We start from the raw sequence: 17015 nt of genomic DNA on the forward strand, positions 1-17015 counted from the left end.
TAGTGGCCTCTCACATTCTTTAAGTAACTCATTTCTGCTACTTTTGAACATAATCTAAAATTGTGGTAGCCACGTCTGCTGAAGTGGTAAAGGAGGGATCAGTTGTCATACATGCAAAGCCAAGAGTTTTGCTCATGTATTATACAGCAAGGACCTTTGTCCACTAATTGTGCCAGTGGCTTTTCTGTAACTGAATCTTTTCTAAGAACCCGAATGATTGACTAAGAGGTGCTTTTTTTCTTCAATTACACAGAAAATGATGTAGACATTTAGATTCTGTTGAAGTCTCGGTATAAAGGAGTTTTATACCACTGGAATTCTAACTTAGCCCAAACACTTTTTACCTTTTTTTTAAATTTCAATTAAACTGCTGAGATTGAATAACATTAAAACTCAATTTCATCAATAATTGGAAGTCTTTTATGGAACCCAGTTCTTCATATCCAAGTTGCCTCAGATGTTGTTAAACAAGCAAGGCATTTAGCTTAAAAAAAACAAACAACACTCAATCTTTGACAAACCACTGACATAGACATCTGTCAAGTAATGATTAAAGTCACAGAGAATATCCATAAACAAGAGCATGATGGAAGCAGGGATTAGTTTGTTTTTTGCATGATTCTGTTTAATCCAAACTAAACTTCACTTAGCCCCAGTCATGGATATCAACATCTCTCATCCTTGCTACTGCATTTCTTCCTGGCCATTGTGTTAATACCTAAATGTTAGGTGTTAGATCTGAAATGAAAAACTGCCAAACATTTTGCTGTGAACTATATCTGTTAATCATGAACATTTAATTTAATTGGTAGGGGTGGTTATAATTTTTTTCACGCATGCCTTTTTCAGTCTTGCTGCACACATTTGACATTTTTTCAATTGTGAGCACAAATGTAATACTGCTATTTTAAACCCAGTATTGTAGGTTAATTAAGTTGCCTAGTTACGATAAAATATTTTCTATTTGAATTGCATTATTATGTTAGATCACACTTAACACCTCTGTGCCAATAGAATTGCCTCTCAAGGTAAAAAGCTGGTAATGAGGCTCCTTCATCAGCACCTATTATTGATCACTCCAATGGCACTTCTCACCTTTCCACTCCAGCATTCACCAGCTGCCATATGAATGGCTGCAGAGTTGTGTGACCTGCCAAGCAGAGCTGTATTATTCAGGAGTCACTTTGCAATTGTGTGTGGCCACACGTCGAAACGCCTTTGTCAGTAAGGAGTGTGATGGATGCACAAAAACAGTCCACATAATGCATATGTGTGCATGGCTCTACAATAGGTTAGTGGGTTGGGATATTTGTGTGTAACAGCCCCTCACTTTTCGGTTTGTAACTGGCTGCTTGTTGCACGGTAGTGACACCATCCCTTGAGGACAGACTGGAGCACATTGCAGCCCCCCCAGCCATGCCTGGGTTTCACCTGAGAACCCTGGTAAGCTATATTCTACTGAAAGCTCTCACAGCTCTACCCCCAGGGTGTTCAGTCTATACAGCTACATGTAGGTCAGTTGTTTAGGCAATCCTAGATAGCATTTAGACTAAACTCTGATGAATCAGATTTTTGGAAAAGATTTCTAACTGCTTTGCAGTTTTGTGTTAATGGTGTGGTTACTGAAATGAACGGCACCTATCATGTTTAGTTTCGTACTGAATGCTCAATAAAAACAGGTAATTTAAGGGTAAATGAGGTCAGGCAGGGTGACAATATTTAATTTGGTGATTTGGTTTCACTGTATTTTTTTTTTTTGTTCTAATTATTTTACCCCAATCTGAATAACTGCTCGGCTTATTGAGTAACCTGCACCTTTATAAGATAGGTTTTTTTATGCCACTGTAGTACTAAATGACATAGACAAAGTTCATTTAAATAGTTTGGTAAAGCTGTATGGTTTTATTCTTTAGGTAATTTCAGCTTTGAATTGACCCCAGAACAAGTGCCGATGCACCATGAGGAAGGCAACACCAAAGAGAAATAATCAAAGAAACACAAAAGAGAATGGTGGCAGGATAACTCGGACAAAAAGGAAACCAAAATGTGGTGCAAGTCCATCAACTCTGCAGGATATTAAAACAAATGGCGCCAAGGGTGTGGAAAAGAATAACACAGTTCAAGGTACAAAGAAAATCACTGGGCTAAAGTTAAAGAATACAGTAGTTGGAAATGTATCAGGAAGTGGAACATCAGCCAAAAACATGTCTCAGAAAAGTGGTGATGTTACAGCAGGGTCAAAAGCAGCCACCGAACATAACCTTCCACCACAAACAGCCTTAAGAGGGAACGACAACAAGAACCTAAGCCGAAACAAGAGAAATGACACTGAAAGTGAGGAGGAGGAATCGGTGAGCACTGCGGGAAGCTCAGAGGGGGCTAAAGAAGAAGAAATAAGTGATGAGGAGGAGGAGCAGTGTGACAGTAGAAGCGTGTCAACTGAGGGTGACAGTAGTGAGGAGAACACAGAATCTTCAGGTAGCCAAAGGAATACTGAACAGACAGCGATCAAGAGTGTGGGCAAAGAAACTTTTGTGGAATCCAAATGCAGCAGTTGCTCTGAGGTCAACACACATGCATCAGGAACAGAAGAAGACACAAGAGTAGACACATCTGCAGGATTAAAGGATGAGACTGAAGACAAAGAGGTATCCCAGGAGGACACTTCTGAGAGATTAACTGCTGATAGAACACGTGGACAACGAGCGCGACCTTCATGTACCTCAACACCTGTCAAAGAGTCGAAGTATAAGATGTTTAAAAGAACAAAAGGGGACAAGCAGGCACAGAAGGATGAGAAACGCAGGGTCAAAGCAGAGAAGCAGAGGTTGGAAAAAGAAGCTAAGCAGAAGGCTAAGGAAGAGAAAAAGAAGAAGCCACAGAAAGCAGAGAAGCACACTTCTGTAACAAAGGAGATCCAATCGGCAGGTATTTCTTGCAGGAAATACAAAAAAACACACAGAAAAAGCAAGTCAGTAAAACAAACTAAGAATACCGAAGACGATGCTTGTGGAATAGCTAATATGAGTGATGAGGAAGACGATGAAGGGGAGCCAGCAGTGACAAAAGCTATCAAAGGCCAAAATCGAATTATGCAACTCAAAGAAAAAGGAAAAGATTTAAGAAACCTTCTAACACAGCCCGAGGCAGAAACATCAGAAAGCGAGCCTCTTGTTTTGGAATCGAACCAGGTCGGACAGCATTTGATAGCACAGAGAAACGGCGCAGCCACTTTTCACAGAGTTTCTGGTTGGATTCAAAAGAATGTGCCACAAAAATTAAACTTAAGAAAGAAGCTGTCAGCTTGGACAAAGGCAATGGGGATCTCTCGTTGGCTCTCTGTTAAGGTAATAAAACAGAATCGAAGTCCCAAAAAGTCCAAGAGCAGTATTGTAAAACACAGGATGACTCTGAGAGTTGCAAGTAAAACTAGCCTGGTCAGCAAGAACAAAATGGCCAACGAGAAAGCAGGGGTGGGAGGGGATGATGTGGTCACAGGTGGGGAGAAAGACATAGAGGCCAAATACGCTGTAGTCTTACCCAGGATGAATGAACTTGGCAAGATAAAGATGGCTGAGATCTCCCAGGTAGCTCCTTCATCTTCTGCTCCCTTGAGTTTGACAGAAACCCCAGGCGAATCCATATCGTCAGAGTCCAAACCTCCAAAACCAGGCACCAGGCTGGTGCTACCTGTCAAACCAGATTTAAGCCTTCTGAAGTCCATCAAGAAGCCTTTACCAGGAGACTTAGCAATAGGTGGAAGTTTTTCACAAAGGACCCCTGATTCAACTCAAGCACTGGAAGATTTACTGAATACGGGGAAAAGCAACAAGAAAGCTGATCTAGAGAGTCGAGATGGAGCCAGTGTACTACAGGCTGCAAGAAGGAAACTAGACCCCTCCCAGATCAACTTAACCAAGATGTCCCTTTCAGGAGGAACAATTGGGCCAACTCAGGCAAGGGGACCTGACCCAGAGAGAGATGCTGCAGTTGGGATACCGAGGTCTGTTACTCAGCCTTTTCCAAATAGAGAAGCAGGCATGGGGGTGTCAGGTGCTAGACCCATATGTGATGAGGAGACAGACAGGGAGGTGGCCCAGCTGATGTGTGAGGGAGGGAAATATGGCATCAGTCAACCCGAAGTTCACTGGCCTGGGAATCCCCAGATGAGTGGAGACCCTCAAGTAGGTTCCACTTTGGTGTTCAAAGTACATTTTTATCAATATGCAACCTTCTTTATCTATAGGGTCAACTATCTGACTCTGTCTGGTTCAGGACTGGCTGCGTGCTGAGAATCTGTTACCCCACCAGACGGTGGAGAAGCTCAGCAATTGGACAGTCTATGATGATGGTCAAGCTAAAAATGTTCCAGCCTGCAATGCGAGAGACCCCTGGGAATCGGAGGACCCCTCCCAGGAGATGCTGGAGAGTCGACTCATCAGCACAACGGTAGTGATTACTTGAGTTTAAATCCATTAAAGAACATATGTTGTTAGTTTTTCAAAATGCAGTGGCAGTTTGCACAAAGATAAGAGCCAAAATGTGAAGCCAAAGAATCACAGCCCCCTCGTTTGTCTTTCAGATTCAAATAAGATTTTGCAAAAACATGAGATCATTCCTCTTGTGCAGAGTCTCACTGCAAAGGGTAATAAATGGGGTAGAAATTGGAAGCCAGTGAAAATGCGTCTTTCATGTTTATTTAAGTCACCAATATAAAACTATAATGGATGCCAAGTATCAGTGAACCTGATTGGGATGGCAAAATGTGCAAAAGTCGGTCCCAATGGAATCAGGGGTACACCCTGGACCCATCTATTACGGTGCCATTTGCCTTGGAGGAGGAGAGACCATGCAAATTAAACCAGATATGAACATATTAAACACAGGGTCTGAATCTGGTTGGATCATGAAATTGACAAATAAAAGTTTAATAAGCTGTGTGTTTAGCCAGGCTGGATGCATGACAATAGCTCATAAAAGAGCTGCTGCTGGTTTATTTATCTCGTGGTCCAGACACACTAGGTCCTACAATGGAGGGGGGCCACTGCCATGAGTCCACAGCATATCAACTATCACACAGATCCACTGCTCCCAGTGGAATGGACACCAGCAATGGAAATGTTATGTGTAATAGATCTCATCAGTTATAACAGAATACAGACAAAAAAATGCATCTTACATTCCTGACAGACTGAACTTAAATTAAAAGAGAGTCAGACTAGAAGACTGAAAGATGGGAGAAAGAGATTAGAGGTTACCTCTGTCTCTATTATTCAGGTGGTGATGCCTGGAACAAAAACATCTCTAGAAGTTGATGAAGTGGATGATCTGGCCCAATTAGAGTGAGTTCACACATGCACAAACGTTCACACATGCACACGCACACACACACACACACGCACACACACACACATGTACAAGCACACTCATTGTAACCTCTTTGTCTACTCTTTTCAGAGAGGTGTGTGAGAGCTCAGTGCTCCTGAATCTGAAGAAGAGGTTCCAGCGAGACTGCATTTACGTACGTTCGATTTGACCTCCACTCTTAAACCAACCATAATGCTGAAGACAACATTCTCATAGAAAGTTGGCAATCATCAAATTATGCTTGGTTTCTCAGAGAGATCAGGGGGAAAGTTTTGATTTTTTTTGGATCCTAAGCCAAAATATTGAGCACTCAAAGTACATTAATCATATTTTACACAACCCAGACAGATAAGTGGTTGAAATAAAACCTACAGTAAATAATAAATACTATGAAATAAAATTACATTCTTTGTGTAAAGATGAGGAAGGTATCTAAAAAGTAAACATGGCTTCTGAGTTGACTTCTCCTGAGTGTTTTTTTTTCAGTTTCACTACCATCTTATACAGAAAATGTCAAGTTTAGTTGAGTTGTACTGTTTTGTAAGAAAGTACAAATTTACTGTACTCTACTGTAGATTGAACACACCTTTTCCTTTCCTTCCAGACATACATTGGGAACATGTTGTTGTCTGTGAACCCCTTCAAGCCCCTTCACATCTACACAGAAGAGCTCAGACAGAAATACCAGGGCAAAGAGCAGCAGAGAAACCCACCGTGGGTGAACATGTCTGCATTATTCTGCTCTCATACAGCATCACTGCTATGTTACCCATGGCTGTAGCGGTTGTTTCTATTGTTCTCTGCCTCAGCCATGTTTATGCTGTCGCTGATGCTGCTTTCCAGCAGTCCCAGGCCTCCACGCAGGAGCAGTGCATTATCATAAGGTAAATTTCACGCATTCACTCTTTCTCATCAATGATTGGAGAGAATCAGATATGCAGCCCCAATAAGTTGGTGTAAGAGACATTATAAGCTTCGTCACATGATAGGTGGTCAGTACTGATAGCAGTGGTGGGATCTGCTGGCATAGAAGCTGTGTCTGTGGAGTAAATATAAATATAACAATGAACTGTTGCCATTTTCACCTTCAAGCTTCTATCTTATTTGATCAATTTCTCTTTATTTTGACTGTCCAGTCAAAATAGCTGGTTTAACATGACGGGTCTAAGACATGGTGACAATCTAATAAGACTAACAGCTAGCAGACAACATTATTCAAGAATTTTGGAAGGGAAAATACTCTATTGTACATTTTTTAAATATATACATAGCAAGAGCTAAGCACTCTTCTGCTGAGCGTTTTATGGAGGGAATGAGATATTCAAGATTCAAGATTCAAGATGAATCTGAGATATGGAATTATGTCCGAGAATAAGCATAGCATATCATAAATGGCATAAATAGCACAACTGTTTTCATAGTTGCTGTTCGCATTACTCTAACATGTTTTAAAGACCAGAATTTTTTGTTGTCCGCTGTCCACGTCCATTTTCTTTTTCTGTTTTTTTTTTCCATTAAGATGTTCTGTATATTAGATGATTTTAAAGATTTCTTCAGGTAGTGTTGATTTGTGATGCAGTGGCCAGAGTGGTTCAGGGAAGACTGAAGCTACTAAGCTAATAGTCCACTACCTCAGCTTCTCATACGAAGGCAGATATGACCACCTTCGACAGGTATTCGCAGAATGGAACACTCTCAGTAATGTATGAGGGTTTAAATGGTGGGACGGCACCCATTTCAGCCATCAATCTTTTGGGTCATTCCAGCCCATGGAAGTATTTCCCATTATGGAAAGTTTCGGAAATGCCAAGACCATCCTTAACAACAACTCCAGCCGCTTCGGCAAATACCTCCACATTCACATCCTCCAGTAAGTCTGCATTGTGTTCCACCGTCTATAAATTCTGTTTCCCTGGTCCATGTCACTGCTAAATTGACATTACCATAATTGCTGCTGTTTTATGTTGACTTTTTCCACATGGTTGAAAGAGGGATTGTTGTAGGAACCTCTTTGTCCAAATATCTCCTTGAGAAGTCCAGGGTGGTTTTTCAGGTAAGAACTTGGATATCTGGTCTGAGGTGATGTCGTACACATGTTTGCATACACACATGTGAAGCAGCAGATATTATCGGGTCCAAACCACGACAGGACATTGTATTCTTTCAGTGTAGATGCCTTTTGTTGCTTATCTTTCCCAGTCTGCTCCATGTATAGAAAAGGTCAAATAGCCATCATTAAATAATAAATAAACTGTTGCAGACATCTCTCCTGCAGGTAAATTATAAAGCTCAGCTGTCCTGTCTGTGACATCATTTAATCAGATCAGTTTTAATTTAAGGAGCTCTGGTTAGAAATGTACAAACATGAGGGGGGAAAAAAATCTGTGTTCTAAACCTTTTTTTCAAATACAGCCCTCATACTTCCAAACAAGCATCTTTTTTCCTCTTCTGCCCCTCAAATCTGCCAGCAGCCTCCCATTTCCTCTGTGGTTTTGTGGATCCACTAAAACATCTGCAGCCTTTAATTCAATTCAGTGCTAACCCTTAAAGGTGTGGTGTTGTCGGAAGGTCTCTGTTATAAGCTGACAACAAATGAGTTGATTTAGAGGCACAGCTTTTTTATTCTTCTGCCTTGTAGGCCAGAGAAGAGAGGAACTACCACGTGTTCTATGAGCTGTTAGCAGGCATGAATGACTGGGACAAGCAGGAACTCTACCTGCAAGCTGCTGAGACTTATTACTACTTAAACCAAGTACGTGTTACATTGCTGGAAACTGAATGTTTGTTTAGTTTGTGTAGTTTTCCCTCCATTAGTTTTGTCCTCTGTCTTTCCCAAGGGTGGTTCCTGTGAACTAAAGGGCAAGCAGGATAAGCAGGACTTCCAGCTTTTGCTTCGCTGCTTTAAGACTATCGGTCTGCAGGCTGATCAGATCTCAGCAGTCTGGGCCATCCTCTCCTCTATTCTGCAGCTTGGAAATATGTGCTTCAGTTCTTATGAGGTACGTGTAATGTCTGGAGGAGAGAATAGGAAAATTTGAAAGGTAAGCAGACCTCACAGTTTGTTTTTTCCTTTCAGAGCGAGTCGTTTGAGGTGGCTCGTGTCTTCAGTGAGACTGAGGCCAGGAGGGTTGGATGCCTGCTGCAGATTTCCTCAGAGGCCCTGCAGACAGTCATCACTCATAGAGTTACGGTCAGACATTATTTTGTTCATGTGCCACTCACTTGCCATTATTTGGCTTTATGATCTAATTAATTAATTAATTAATTAATTTGTCCTCAGGAGACAATCTACGACAGGATTTACTGCCCCCTGTCTGTGGAAGGTGCCATTGAATCCAGGTATATTAGCTATTCTAGCCATGGGCGCAAAAGGTATTCTGCAACTTCCTGGTGCATATTTACTGCACAAGCCGGTCTTCACTAAATGTTACCATCTCAATGGTCAATAAAGAAGGATCTGTAACAAAAAATATCTAAAGTGCAGCTGTAAATGTCTGATTTAGACCAGATCTCAGACAGAAAAAAAGAGAATAGAAAATCTATTACTCGTTACTTTGAATCAAGAGCATCTCTCAATGCACCATGTGTCAAACTTTGTCAGAATTTCTCATAAACAACGAAACACAACCACCCTTGAAGAGTAATAACTCAAATGTAGTAAATGCCATATCCCAACAAAAGGTGAATATTCTTATTCTGTGTTGCCCATTGCAGAGATGCCATTGCCAAAGCCTTGTACTCAGTGCTGTTTGATTGGTTGCTGGAGCAGATCAATGACTGGTTGAGTCCCACTGAGATGGACAGTACAGTGGGAATTGTGGACATCTATGGTTTTGAGGTCGGTTTCCTACCCTAAATCGGATTAGTCAAAACAACTATCCAGCCATACTTTTTTTTGTAGTGTGGAACATGACCTGACAGTTCCTCTGTGTACCCCTGGCTGCAGGATCTGGGGGTGAACAGCTTTGAGCAGCTCTGTATCAACTATGCCAATGAGCAGCTGCAGCACTTTGTCACCAGGGCAGTGATTTCTCAGGAGCAGGTCAGCAGGCTGTGTGAACTGGGAAGACAGGCAGGATGAGTACTTTATGAAATACTGACCAAATGTGTTCATCTGATTTCTCTCAATTAATTAGGTGAGTAATTATTTTAAAAAGCACTCAGAGAGAGCATAGACCTCTGCCAAGCAGGTCGTTTCCATTTCCATTTATATAGGCTGAAGTCTTACATTATGATCAAACCCCCTTGCTTTGGTCTTTGGAAGAGTCAAAGTCCCTGTGGGATTGAAAGCATTATCAAAATGTAATTTGATTGAAATTTAATTAAAATCGATTCATATATGAATGAAATGAATTAATGTCAATGAATGAATTTGCTGTGTGCTTTCTTGTACTCACTACATACTGAGTACCAAATTTCCAAAATATTCGTTCTACTAGCAAAGTGAGGACTTTTTGTGAAGTGAGGACATTTTTGTTGGCCATCACAATTTCATAGAACTGCTTAATTAAATGGTTTAAGGTTCAGGTTAAAAGTGGGTTTAGGTTATGGACAAGGGTCAAGGTTGGGTCAGAAGTGTTAGTTTGGATGGTTAGAGTTCAGGTAAGAAGCTTGGGAAAAGATGGATCAAGGATGTGCGTGTGTCTGTGTATCTGTGTGCATTTTGATATGTCGACTGCTGGCTATGGGATGCAGTTGCCCCTGACACCCTGATCAGGAAGGATCATGAAAGGCAATTTCATGAATAACACTTTTCACTTGATTTCACTTTTCATCACATAACAATACATTTGGTTCTCTTTCTCCTTGTTTTCTCCTACTACAATGACAGGAAGTCATTTAATAGTCACGTCATTAGTTTTAAACTGGAGTTGTCTGGTCACCATTGTGCGTTACTGGTCTATTTGTCTGTATAATTCACATGTGCTGACGTGTCTGCAGGAGGAATACAGTGTTGAACAGATCCAGTGGTATCCAATGCAACTTACGAACCTTCACTCCTGTCTGGAGCTCATATCCTCCCGACCACATGGAATCCTTCGTATACTGGACGACCAGACCTGCCTCCCACAGGTGGAATCATTGAATAGACTCGAAAATCTCATTCAGATTTCCACACAGTCAACACTGACAAGTTAATCAAAATGGTGTTTTATATTAATGTAAATCTGGTCACTCAAATTGCTATTTTGCCTTTTTCCTCAGGCCACCGATCATACCTTCCTCCAGAAGTGCCATTATCACCATGGGAACAGTCCCTACTATGCCAAGCCCAAGAACCCACTGCCAGTCTTCACTGTCTACCACTATGCTGGAGCTGTCACCTATCAGGTATCCAGCAGCCTGCTGCCAGACGGTCTTCAGCACAGACACACTGGACATGAAATCTGCTGTTTTTTCCCAGGTTCACAATTTCTTGAATAAGAACCATGACCAGTTCAGGACTGAAGTGGTGGAGCTTTTTGCCAGGAGCCGTTTAAAGGTCACCCATCTCCATAAGACCCCTGCAGACAGTCGATGTTGAAATGAAGCAAACTGAAGCTGTGCTATTTTGTTTTTCCAAGCAAAATTTTTTAATGTTTTAATGTCGAATTTACAATCATTATTATGATTTTATTTGCATCTGACAGCTGCTGGTGTGATAACTTAAATATCCTATTTACCATTTGGATCAATATAGAAACATTAAATTAAGAGGTTCTATGTGACTCTGTTGATGACTTTACCCTCTGTGGGTCAGATGGTGTCCGAACTGTTCCAGAAGGTTCAGGACAGGTATGTCCAGCAGAGAGAGTTGGGCTGGAGAGGCAAAGGTCACCGACAGCATCCATCCACCGCTGCCTCGCACTTTCTTCAGTCACTGGCGGAGCTCACCAGCCGCCTAGAGAGGTACCAACACACCAAGCATGCTGTTGCTGCCAACTTCAACGCAGTGAAGTTGGTGATTTCAGCTTTTGATTTGCTCTACCACATTTTTTTTAGATGCAAAACCACCTTTATTCATTGTGTGAAGCCAAACTACATCAAGGTAACTTCAGACACTGGACAGCCGTTCTGTCACTAGTATTCAGCCATCATCAGTGTTTAACAGCGCCTGTATCTCACACCCCTCCAACAGCTTCCTGGAATCTTTGATGTGGATTACGTGTTGGCACAGTTAAAGCATGCAGGGACTCTGGACACTGTCCACATCAGGAAGGAAGGTTTCCCTGTTCGAATGCTGTACTCCTACTTCATGGAGAGGTGCTGTAAACATCCATAACTGAACATTGTTTGCATTTTCCAAAAAGCTTTACATCACTTGCTTTACCCGTCAACATTTTACAGCAGAATAACTCATTCCCAGTAAGACTGGACAGTTTCCTCATAAAAATAAGGAGCATCAGTTTTTGTGGTTCTATTGGTGTGATGCTGGATATTCTGGGTAGAATGTGAAGCCCATGTTCGTGTTTTACAGATACAAGTTGCTAGTGACTCTGCACAGTACCGAGGCATCAGACAGGGCGCAGACAGTTGCTCTGCTGGACATGACTGGTGCAGAGGAGGGCCAGTACCAGCTGGGACTTACCAAGGTGCTTTCCTGGTCATTTACGTGATTGAGAAGAATGTCATGCTGTGCACATCAGCACATATGACTAAAACATCTGTGTCCGTGTTAGGTTTTTCTCAAAGAGCTCCTTTATCAGCAGCTGGAAGATAAGTGGAGCAGCACCCAGACCTGGGCCGCCATCACCATTCAGAGGAACATCAGAGGCTTCCTCTGCAGGAGGAACTTCAAGTTCTTCAAACAGAAAGCAATCATCATCCAAAGTCATATTCGGGGACACCAGGCCAGGTACAGGGAGTTGGACTAAGAGGACTTCTTTTCCTATTCCACGAATGCAACCAAATATTATATCTTTTTTTATGCTGCCTTGTGAAACAATAAAAAACCTAAACAGTGTTACCGTTATTGCATGATCAGGAATAAAGCGCTGAAACTTCACCATGTTCTGTGTAGTCACTCACACATTTCTACTTCCTGTCATCCATCTTGTTATACCTCCTTCTTTCATCCTAAAACTATTTTGGTCCAATATTTGCAGCCAGTTAGTTGTTTTATGCGAGCATGAATGCTTGTTTAGAATACAGTCACTACATGTTCATAATCTGAATTGGATTGGAGGACGAGATCACAATGTTTTCTCACTTTATTTTGAATTTATGTACACCAGTAACTTTGGTTGAGTACTGATACCTGTGGTCTAAAGCGAACTCTCTGTATTGCTACTCTCTATCGCTCACAGGAAGTATTACAAGCGTCTGAAGCAGTCCTTTACCCAGTTCTGGGCAGTGATGCTGATAACCAGGAGCACCATCAAAAGACACCATTGGAGGAAGGTAGATAATGAGAAATACTCGCTCTTTGTCCTTGAGTGTGTTTCTTAGCAACCATGTGTTTACTGACTTTACGGTGCCATCAAACTGCCTCTTACACAATATGAACTTCAGACAGTGTTTGGAGTGAAGAGTGAAGTGGAAATGGCCAGAACATTAGACAATAGAGAATTCTTTCCACAGTCATGTCAATCAATCAAAAAACATTTCTGGTCTCTATATGTTATCTATATGTTTCTAATTAGTCATTTTTTTCCCAAATAACCTTCACTCTGTCTCCTCATTTCCCCCTTTCTCTGTCTGTCTGTCTGTCTGTCTGTCTGTCTGTCTGTCACGCTCACCCCCCCCCCCCCCCCCATCCCATCCACACACACACACACACACACACACACACACACACACACACACACCTTATGCCTTAGCCAACCCGGGATATTGGACTTCTACCTCTTCCACCTCTATAAGTGAACTTCAGGCTGCTGCTGCATCTCTTTTTCCACCCTCAGGTAAACCTTCTCTGTTCTTCCTCTTTAACCTCAGCATCAAATATAACAACCACTCTGTTAAATCTTCAGTATATTTTAACTAAAGATCACTGAATAATCAGAAAGAATCTGAAAAATAGAGACAATGTTATCCTCCATGACATTTCTGTGTATGTTTCGGCAGATGCGTCCAGTGTTTGTCAGCCTCAGCTGTAAATTGGACGTTTTTCTTGTATTTGGTTGACATTTCCTGTCACATTACTGCTAGTCTGTTTGCTGTTGGAGTTTTTATGACACTTGGACTATGAACAGGAAAGGCTGTGGATCAGAGCTGCTTTATTTTAACTGTGCTGGCCTGGTTTCACCTTGAGTTGTGGTTTAGAATTATAAGAAAATGGAAATGGTCCCGTCTGACCACCAGAAGACCAGACAAATCCCTCTTGTTTAAATGTAGAGGGATAAATAAATGACATGTATAGGGATGTTCAGCGTACTCTTTAATTACTGGAGCTGATCATTGATCACTGGTCATAAACTGGACTTTGAATCAAGATTTTTGTCAGTATCAAGTCCTAATCTGAGAGAAATCTTAATGTTAGCCACAACAAATGTGAAATGTGTGTATGTTTGTAATTATAACTTTAAATTCTAATGATTAGATTTAGTATTAATATTAGATCAATCAGTGATGACCAACAATGCCTATAATACAATTATGAAAGAGTTGAGTCCCTGGTGTTGAGTCACCTGTTTCAATGCATCACCTCAGTGGATTTTAAATAAAACATGTCTGAGTGAGGTGTAATTTAATGTGCTTTACAAAAACTTGACGACTGTCTTTTAGTAATACATCAGTCTCCAGGTGCTTAAACTAACCTCTTTGATAAAGTAGCAATATTTCATACATAATTTTATGAGAATTCTTGGAATTCCACAATTCTGAAGTCTGGAGAACATTACCAAATGTTTCCTCCCCAATGGACGTTGTCAGGCTTGTTCAGCTTGATTGTGGATGCCTTTATTTTCATCTACAACAACAGTAACAACTTAACTTTAGTGGAGAGGGGAAGAAAATTCCATTTCTTTGTCCTAAGAAATTTGGTTTGGCGTTTTGGCTCATCATGCGTCTTTAGCATAGCATTTAGCGTTTAATGTAGGCTCATCCCTCGGAGTGTAGGTGAAGTATGAATCTTTAATTCAGTGTCTCCTTCTCGCAGGAGTAACGCTAAAAGAATGCATGGCAATTCTACAACACTGTCTCAACTATGTGTGGCACATGATGTGGTCTCTCCTGCCCTTTTAATGACCATCTATCCATTACCTCTTCCTCATCTTTCCATCCTAAGAACAGTCTGATCAGTTTTTGAGGCTTTCATCCATCTCATAATCCAATCTCAAGTGTTTTCACCCTGTTGTAAACTCTGTATTTACATTCAAAGAGGCATGTATTGATTTTAGACCTTAACAATGATGCTCCAGGCCCTTCTTTACTTTCCTATATGATTTTAATTTAGTTTTAATTCTTTAGCTTCCTTGTATGTTTTTTGTGCTGTTAAGCATATTTCCTTAGTTCACACATTCTTTCTTTTTTAACTTGATGATTTGACCACTATGCTTTTACAAATTCTCCAATTGGCGTATGTGTTTGTTCTAACCTTTTACTGTTACTCACATTGACACTGTCTCAGTCAAACAAATACCAAATGTCTTATTATATATTTTTATTAGTCAACTATCTTATTTAGGGTTAGGGTTAGTTGGTCTTTGGCTGTTGAAGTTGAGTTACTTTTTAGGGCACATTTCTGTGAAAGCTCATAATTTAAATTTGATGTTTAATTTCTTTTTTCTGGAGGTGTGTAAAACCATTTAAACACAAACCTGAAACATCGTTTCAAGTGTGGATCAATAACATAGGTGTGGTTTATTGCACAACATTGCTGTCATGTTTTAGTTACACCCATGACAAGGTGGAATAAGATAACAGATGTCATTCCCAGTGTCATGTCCATATCATATATTCCATGTATAGAATGGCACAAACAGTTAATTCTTTAATGTTCAAATGCTGTGAATATTGTAAATAACACAGAGGGACAGATGGAGTGTTTTACTCATCACTGCAGATGCAGGAGCAACGTTGCACTGTCAGACTCAATCTGGTGAATAATTTGTGGACTCTTGATACTTCGTGGTTTATTACACGAGGTGGAGCGTAACAACAGTGGGCGTCGCAAGACTATATAACTAAAGGTGCCTAAGAATAGATGCAATTGAACACAGTGCGGGTCGAAAAGAGGAAGTGCTGAGATCATTTTCAACCTGGATGAAGACAATTGACCGGTCATGTTTGTTTTTATCCGCTTCAGGAATTTCATGAGAAGAACAAAGTAAAAGCAGTGACAAAGGCTAAATCGAAATCTCTGGAAATGGTAAGGAATTAAACTGACTATTTTGACCCTGGATGGTAAGACCACAAGGTGCTTCAACACGAGCTTCCTGCGGCTGTCTTTCAGGATGTGGGAATGTTGGAGATCCCTGCTGAGTTGTCAGCCAGACTTCGCAACGCAGCAGGTAAATTAAGCTCCGTTCACCGTGGGTTTGTTGCTAAGCTCTTCTCCAGTAGAGAATATAGTTATGGAACTATTCAGGATGAAGCAGCAGGTGGTAGCATCACATACATGAACAACAGGCTGCGAATGAAGCCCAAGAACACAATTTGCTTTCAATTAAACTTGCTTTCACATTCCAATGTAGGCTGAAATGATTGGGTCAGAAGTTCTGAATCTCTATTGGAAATATTATGGTTCAAATTGTAATTCAACAAACCAAAAACTGCAGGCCACAACCTGGACATTTACCCAGGATCCTTGATGCTGTATTTTGCATTAGCCTTCCTGACATGAGAATAGACTTTGATATGATAAAAGAGGCATTCATTTTATTGCACATTTATGAGCAGCCCTGCACCGTTAGAACCACATCTGTAACTTAAATTTTCTCTCACGTACGTGATAATGTTTGGAACGGTTGTCCAACCCATGAAGCAAGGCCTCTACAGAATTTGATGCGTTTTCAGCGTTGTGTTGTCAGAGCGTCTTATTTGTAATGATTTCAGATGACCTTTTAGCATATACTTCTTTTTAAATCATTCAAATATGCTGTGGGCAAAAATAACAACCCTCATTAAATCAGTAGATCATATTTTAAAGTTTTTAAATGCAATATTAAGCAATAAGTCTATAATTTGCACTGTGCTCTGCTGCCGTATTTTGAAGAAAATTTAACCTTGTGATTGCCCGCCGCTCTCCGTCAGGGCGGCAGCATGTGTCAGAGATCACAGAAGTGGCCCCTCCACTGGTGAGGGCAGAGCACAACCTCCTCCTACCCTTGGATATAGACAGATGCCCATTCTCTCATTACATCAAGTCCGTATTGAAGGTAAGCCAGGCTGGAGCTCTTTCACACACAGGACACAAGTCAATGACTTTCACTGACATAAAATATTCTCTAAACAGGATGGGAGAACATTATGTCATTATTTATTGTATAATAAACACACACTTGGATAGAGATCTGAGCCAAATCTTGTTTAATAACACCATTAAGCAATGAAACTATTACCTTTTGCAACTTTCTCAGGATACATGGGCACAGCCTCAGGGGTACCCCTTACAGAGACCCCTCACCCCCCTGGAGCCTGAAGATGCCAGAACTGCCTTGGATATTTACAAGCTAGTATGTAGAAGTATTTAGATTCATTATTTAAAGATTCAGATGGCCATAAAT

General features: G+C 40.9%; 1 protein-coding gene across 1 annotated transcript in view; it reads left to right on the plus strand.

The window, feature by feature from the left end:
• The first annotated feature begins 3544 nt into the window (after positions 1-3544).
• myo15b (myosin XVB) overlaps positions 3545-17015 on the plus strand; it is a 29441-nt gene continuing 15970 nt past the window's right edge. The window contains exons 1-28 of the mRNA XM_029826558.1: positions 3545-4184; positions 4276-4449; positions 5278-5342; positions 5458-5521; positions 5972-6081; positions 6177-6251; positions 6947-7040; positions 7134-7237; positions 7357-7420; positions 8006-8119; positions 8205-8366; positions 8444-8557; positions 8648-8706; positions 9082-9205; positions 9314-9409; positions 10309-10440; positions 10573-10698; positions 10772-10849; positions 11108-11256; positions 11350-11395; positions 11486-11610; positions 11825-11939; positions 12027-12202; positions 12654-12747; positions 15596-15658; positions 15743-15800; positions 16543-16667; positions 16869-16964. Of these exons, the coding sequence (XP_029682418.1) occupies positions 3546-4184; positions 4276-4449; positions 5278-5342; positions 5458-5521; positions 5972-6081; positions 6177-6251; positions 6947-7040; positions 7134-7237; positions 7357-7420; positions 8006-8119; positions 8205-8366; positions 8444-8557; positions 8648-8706; positions 9082-9205; positions 9314-9409; positions 10309-10440; positions 10573-10698; positions 10772-10849; positions 11108-11256; positions 11350-11395; positions 11486-11610; positions 11825-11939; positions 12027-12202; positions 12654-12747; positions 15596-15658; positions 15743-15800; positions 16543-16667; positions 16869-16964 (3441 nt within the window). The 5' untranslated portion in view covers position 3545. The remainder of the gene's footprint in view (positions 4185-4275; positions 4450-5277; positions 5343-5457; positions 5522-5971; positions 6082-6176; positions 6252-6946; positions 7041-7133; positions 7238-7356; positions 7421-8005; positions 8120-8204; positions 8367-8443; positions 8558-8647; positions 8707-9081; positions 9206-9313; positions 9410-10308; positions 10441-10572; positions 10699-10771; positions 10850-11107; positions 11257-11349; positions 11396-11485; positions 11611-11824; positions 11940-12026; positions 12203-12653; positions 12748-15595; positions 15659-15742; positions 15801-16542; positions 16668-16868; positions 16965-17015) is intronic.

The sequence above is a fragment of the Takifugu rubripes genome, chromosome 1, assembly GCF_901000725.2.
Source record: "Takifugu rubripes chromosome 1, fTakRub1.2, whole genome shotgun sequence".
In the NCBI taxonomy this organism is placed as follows: Eukaryota; Metazoa; Chordata; class Actinopteri; order Tetraodontiformes; family Tetraodontidae; genus Takifugu; species Takifugu rubripes.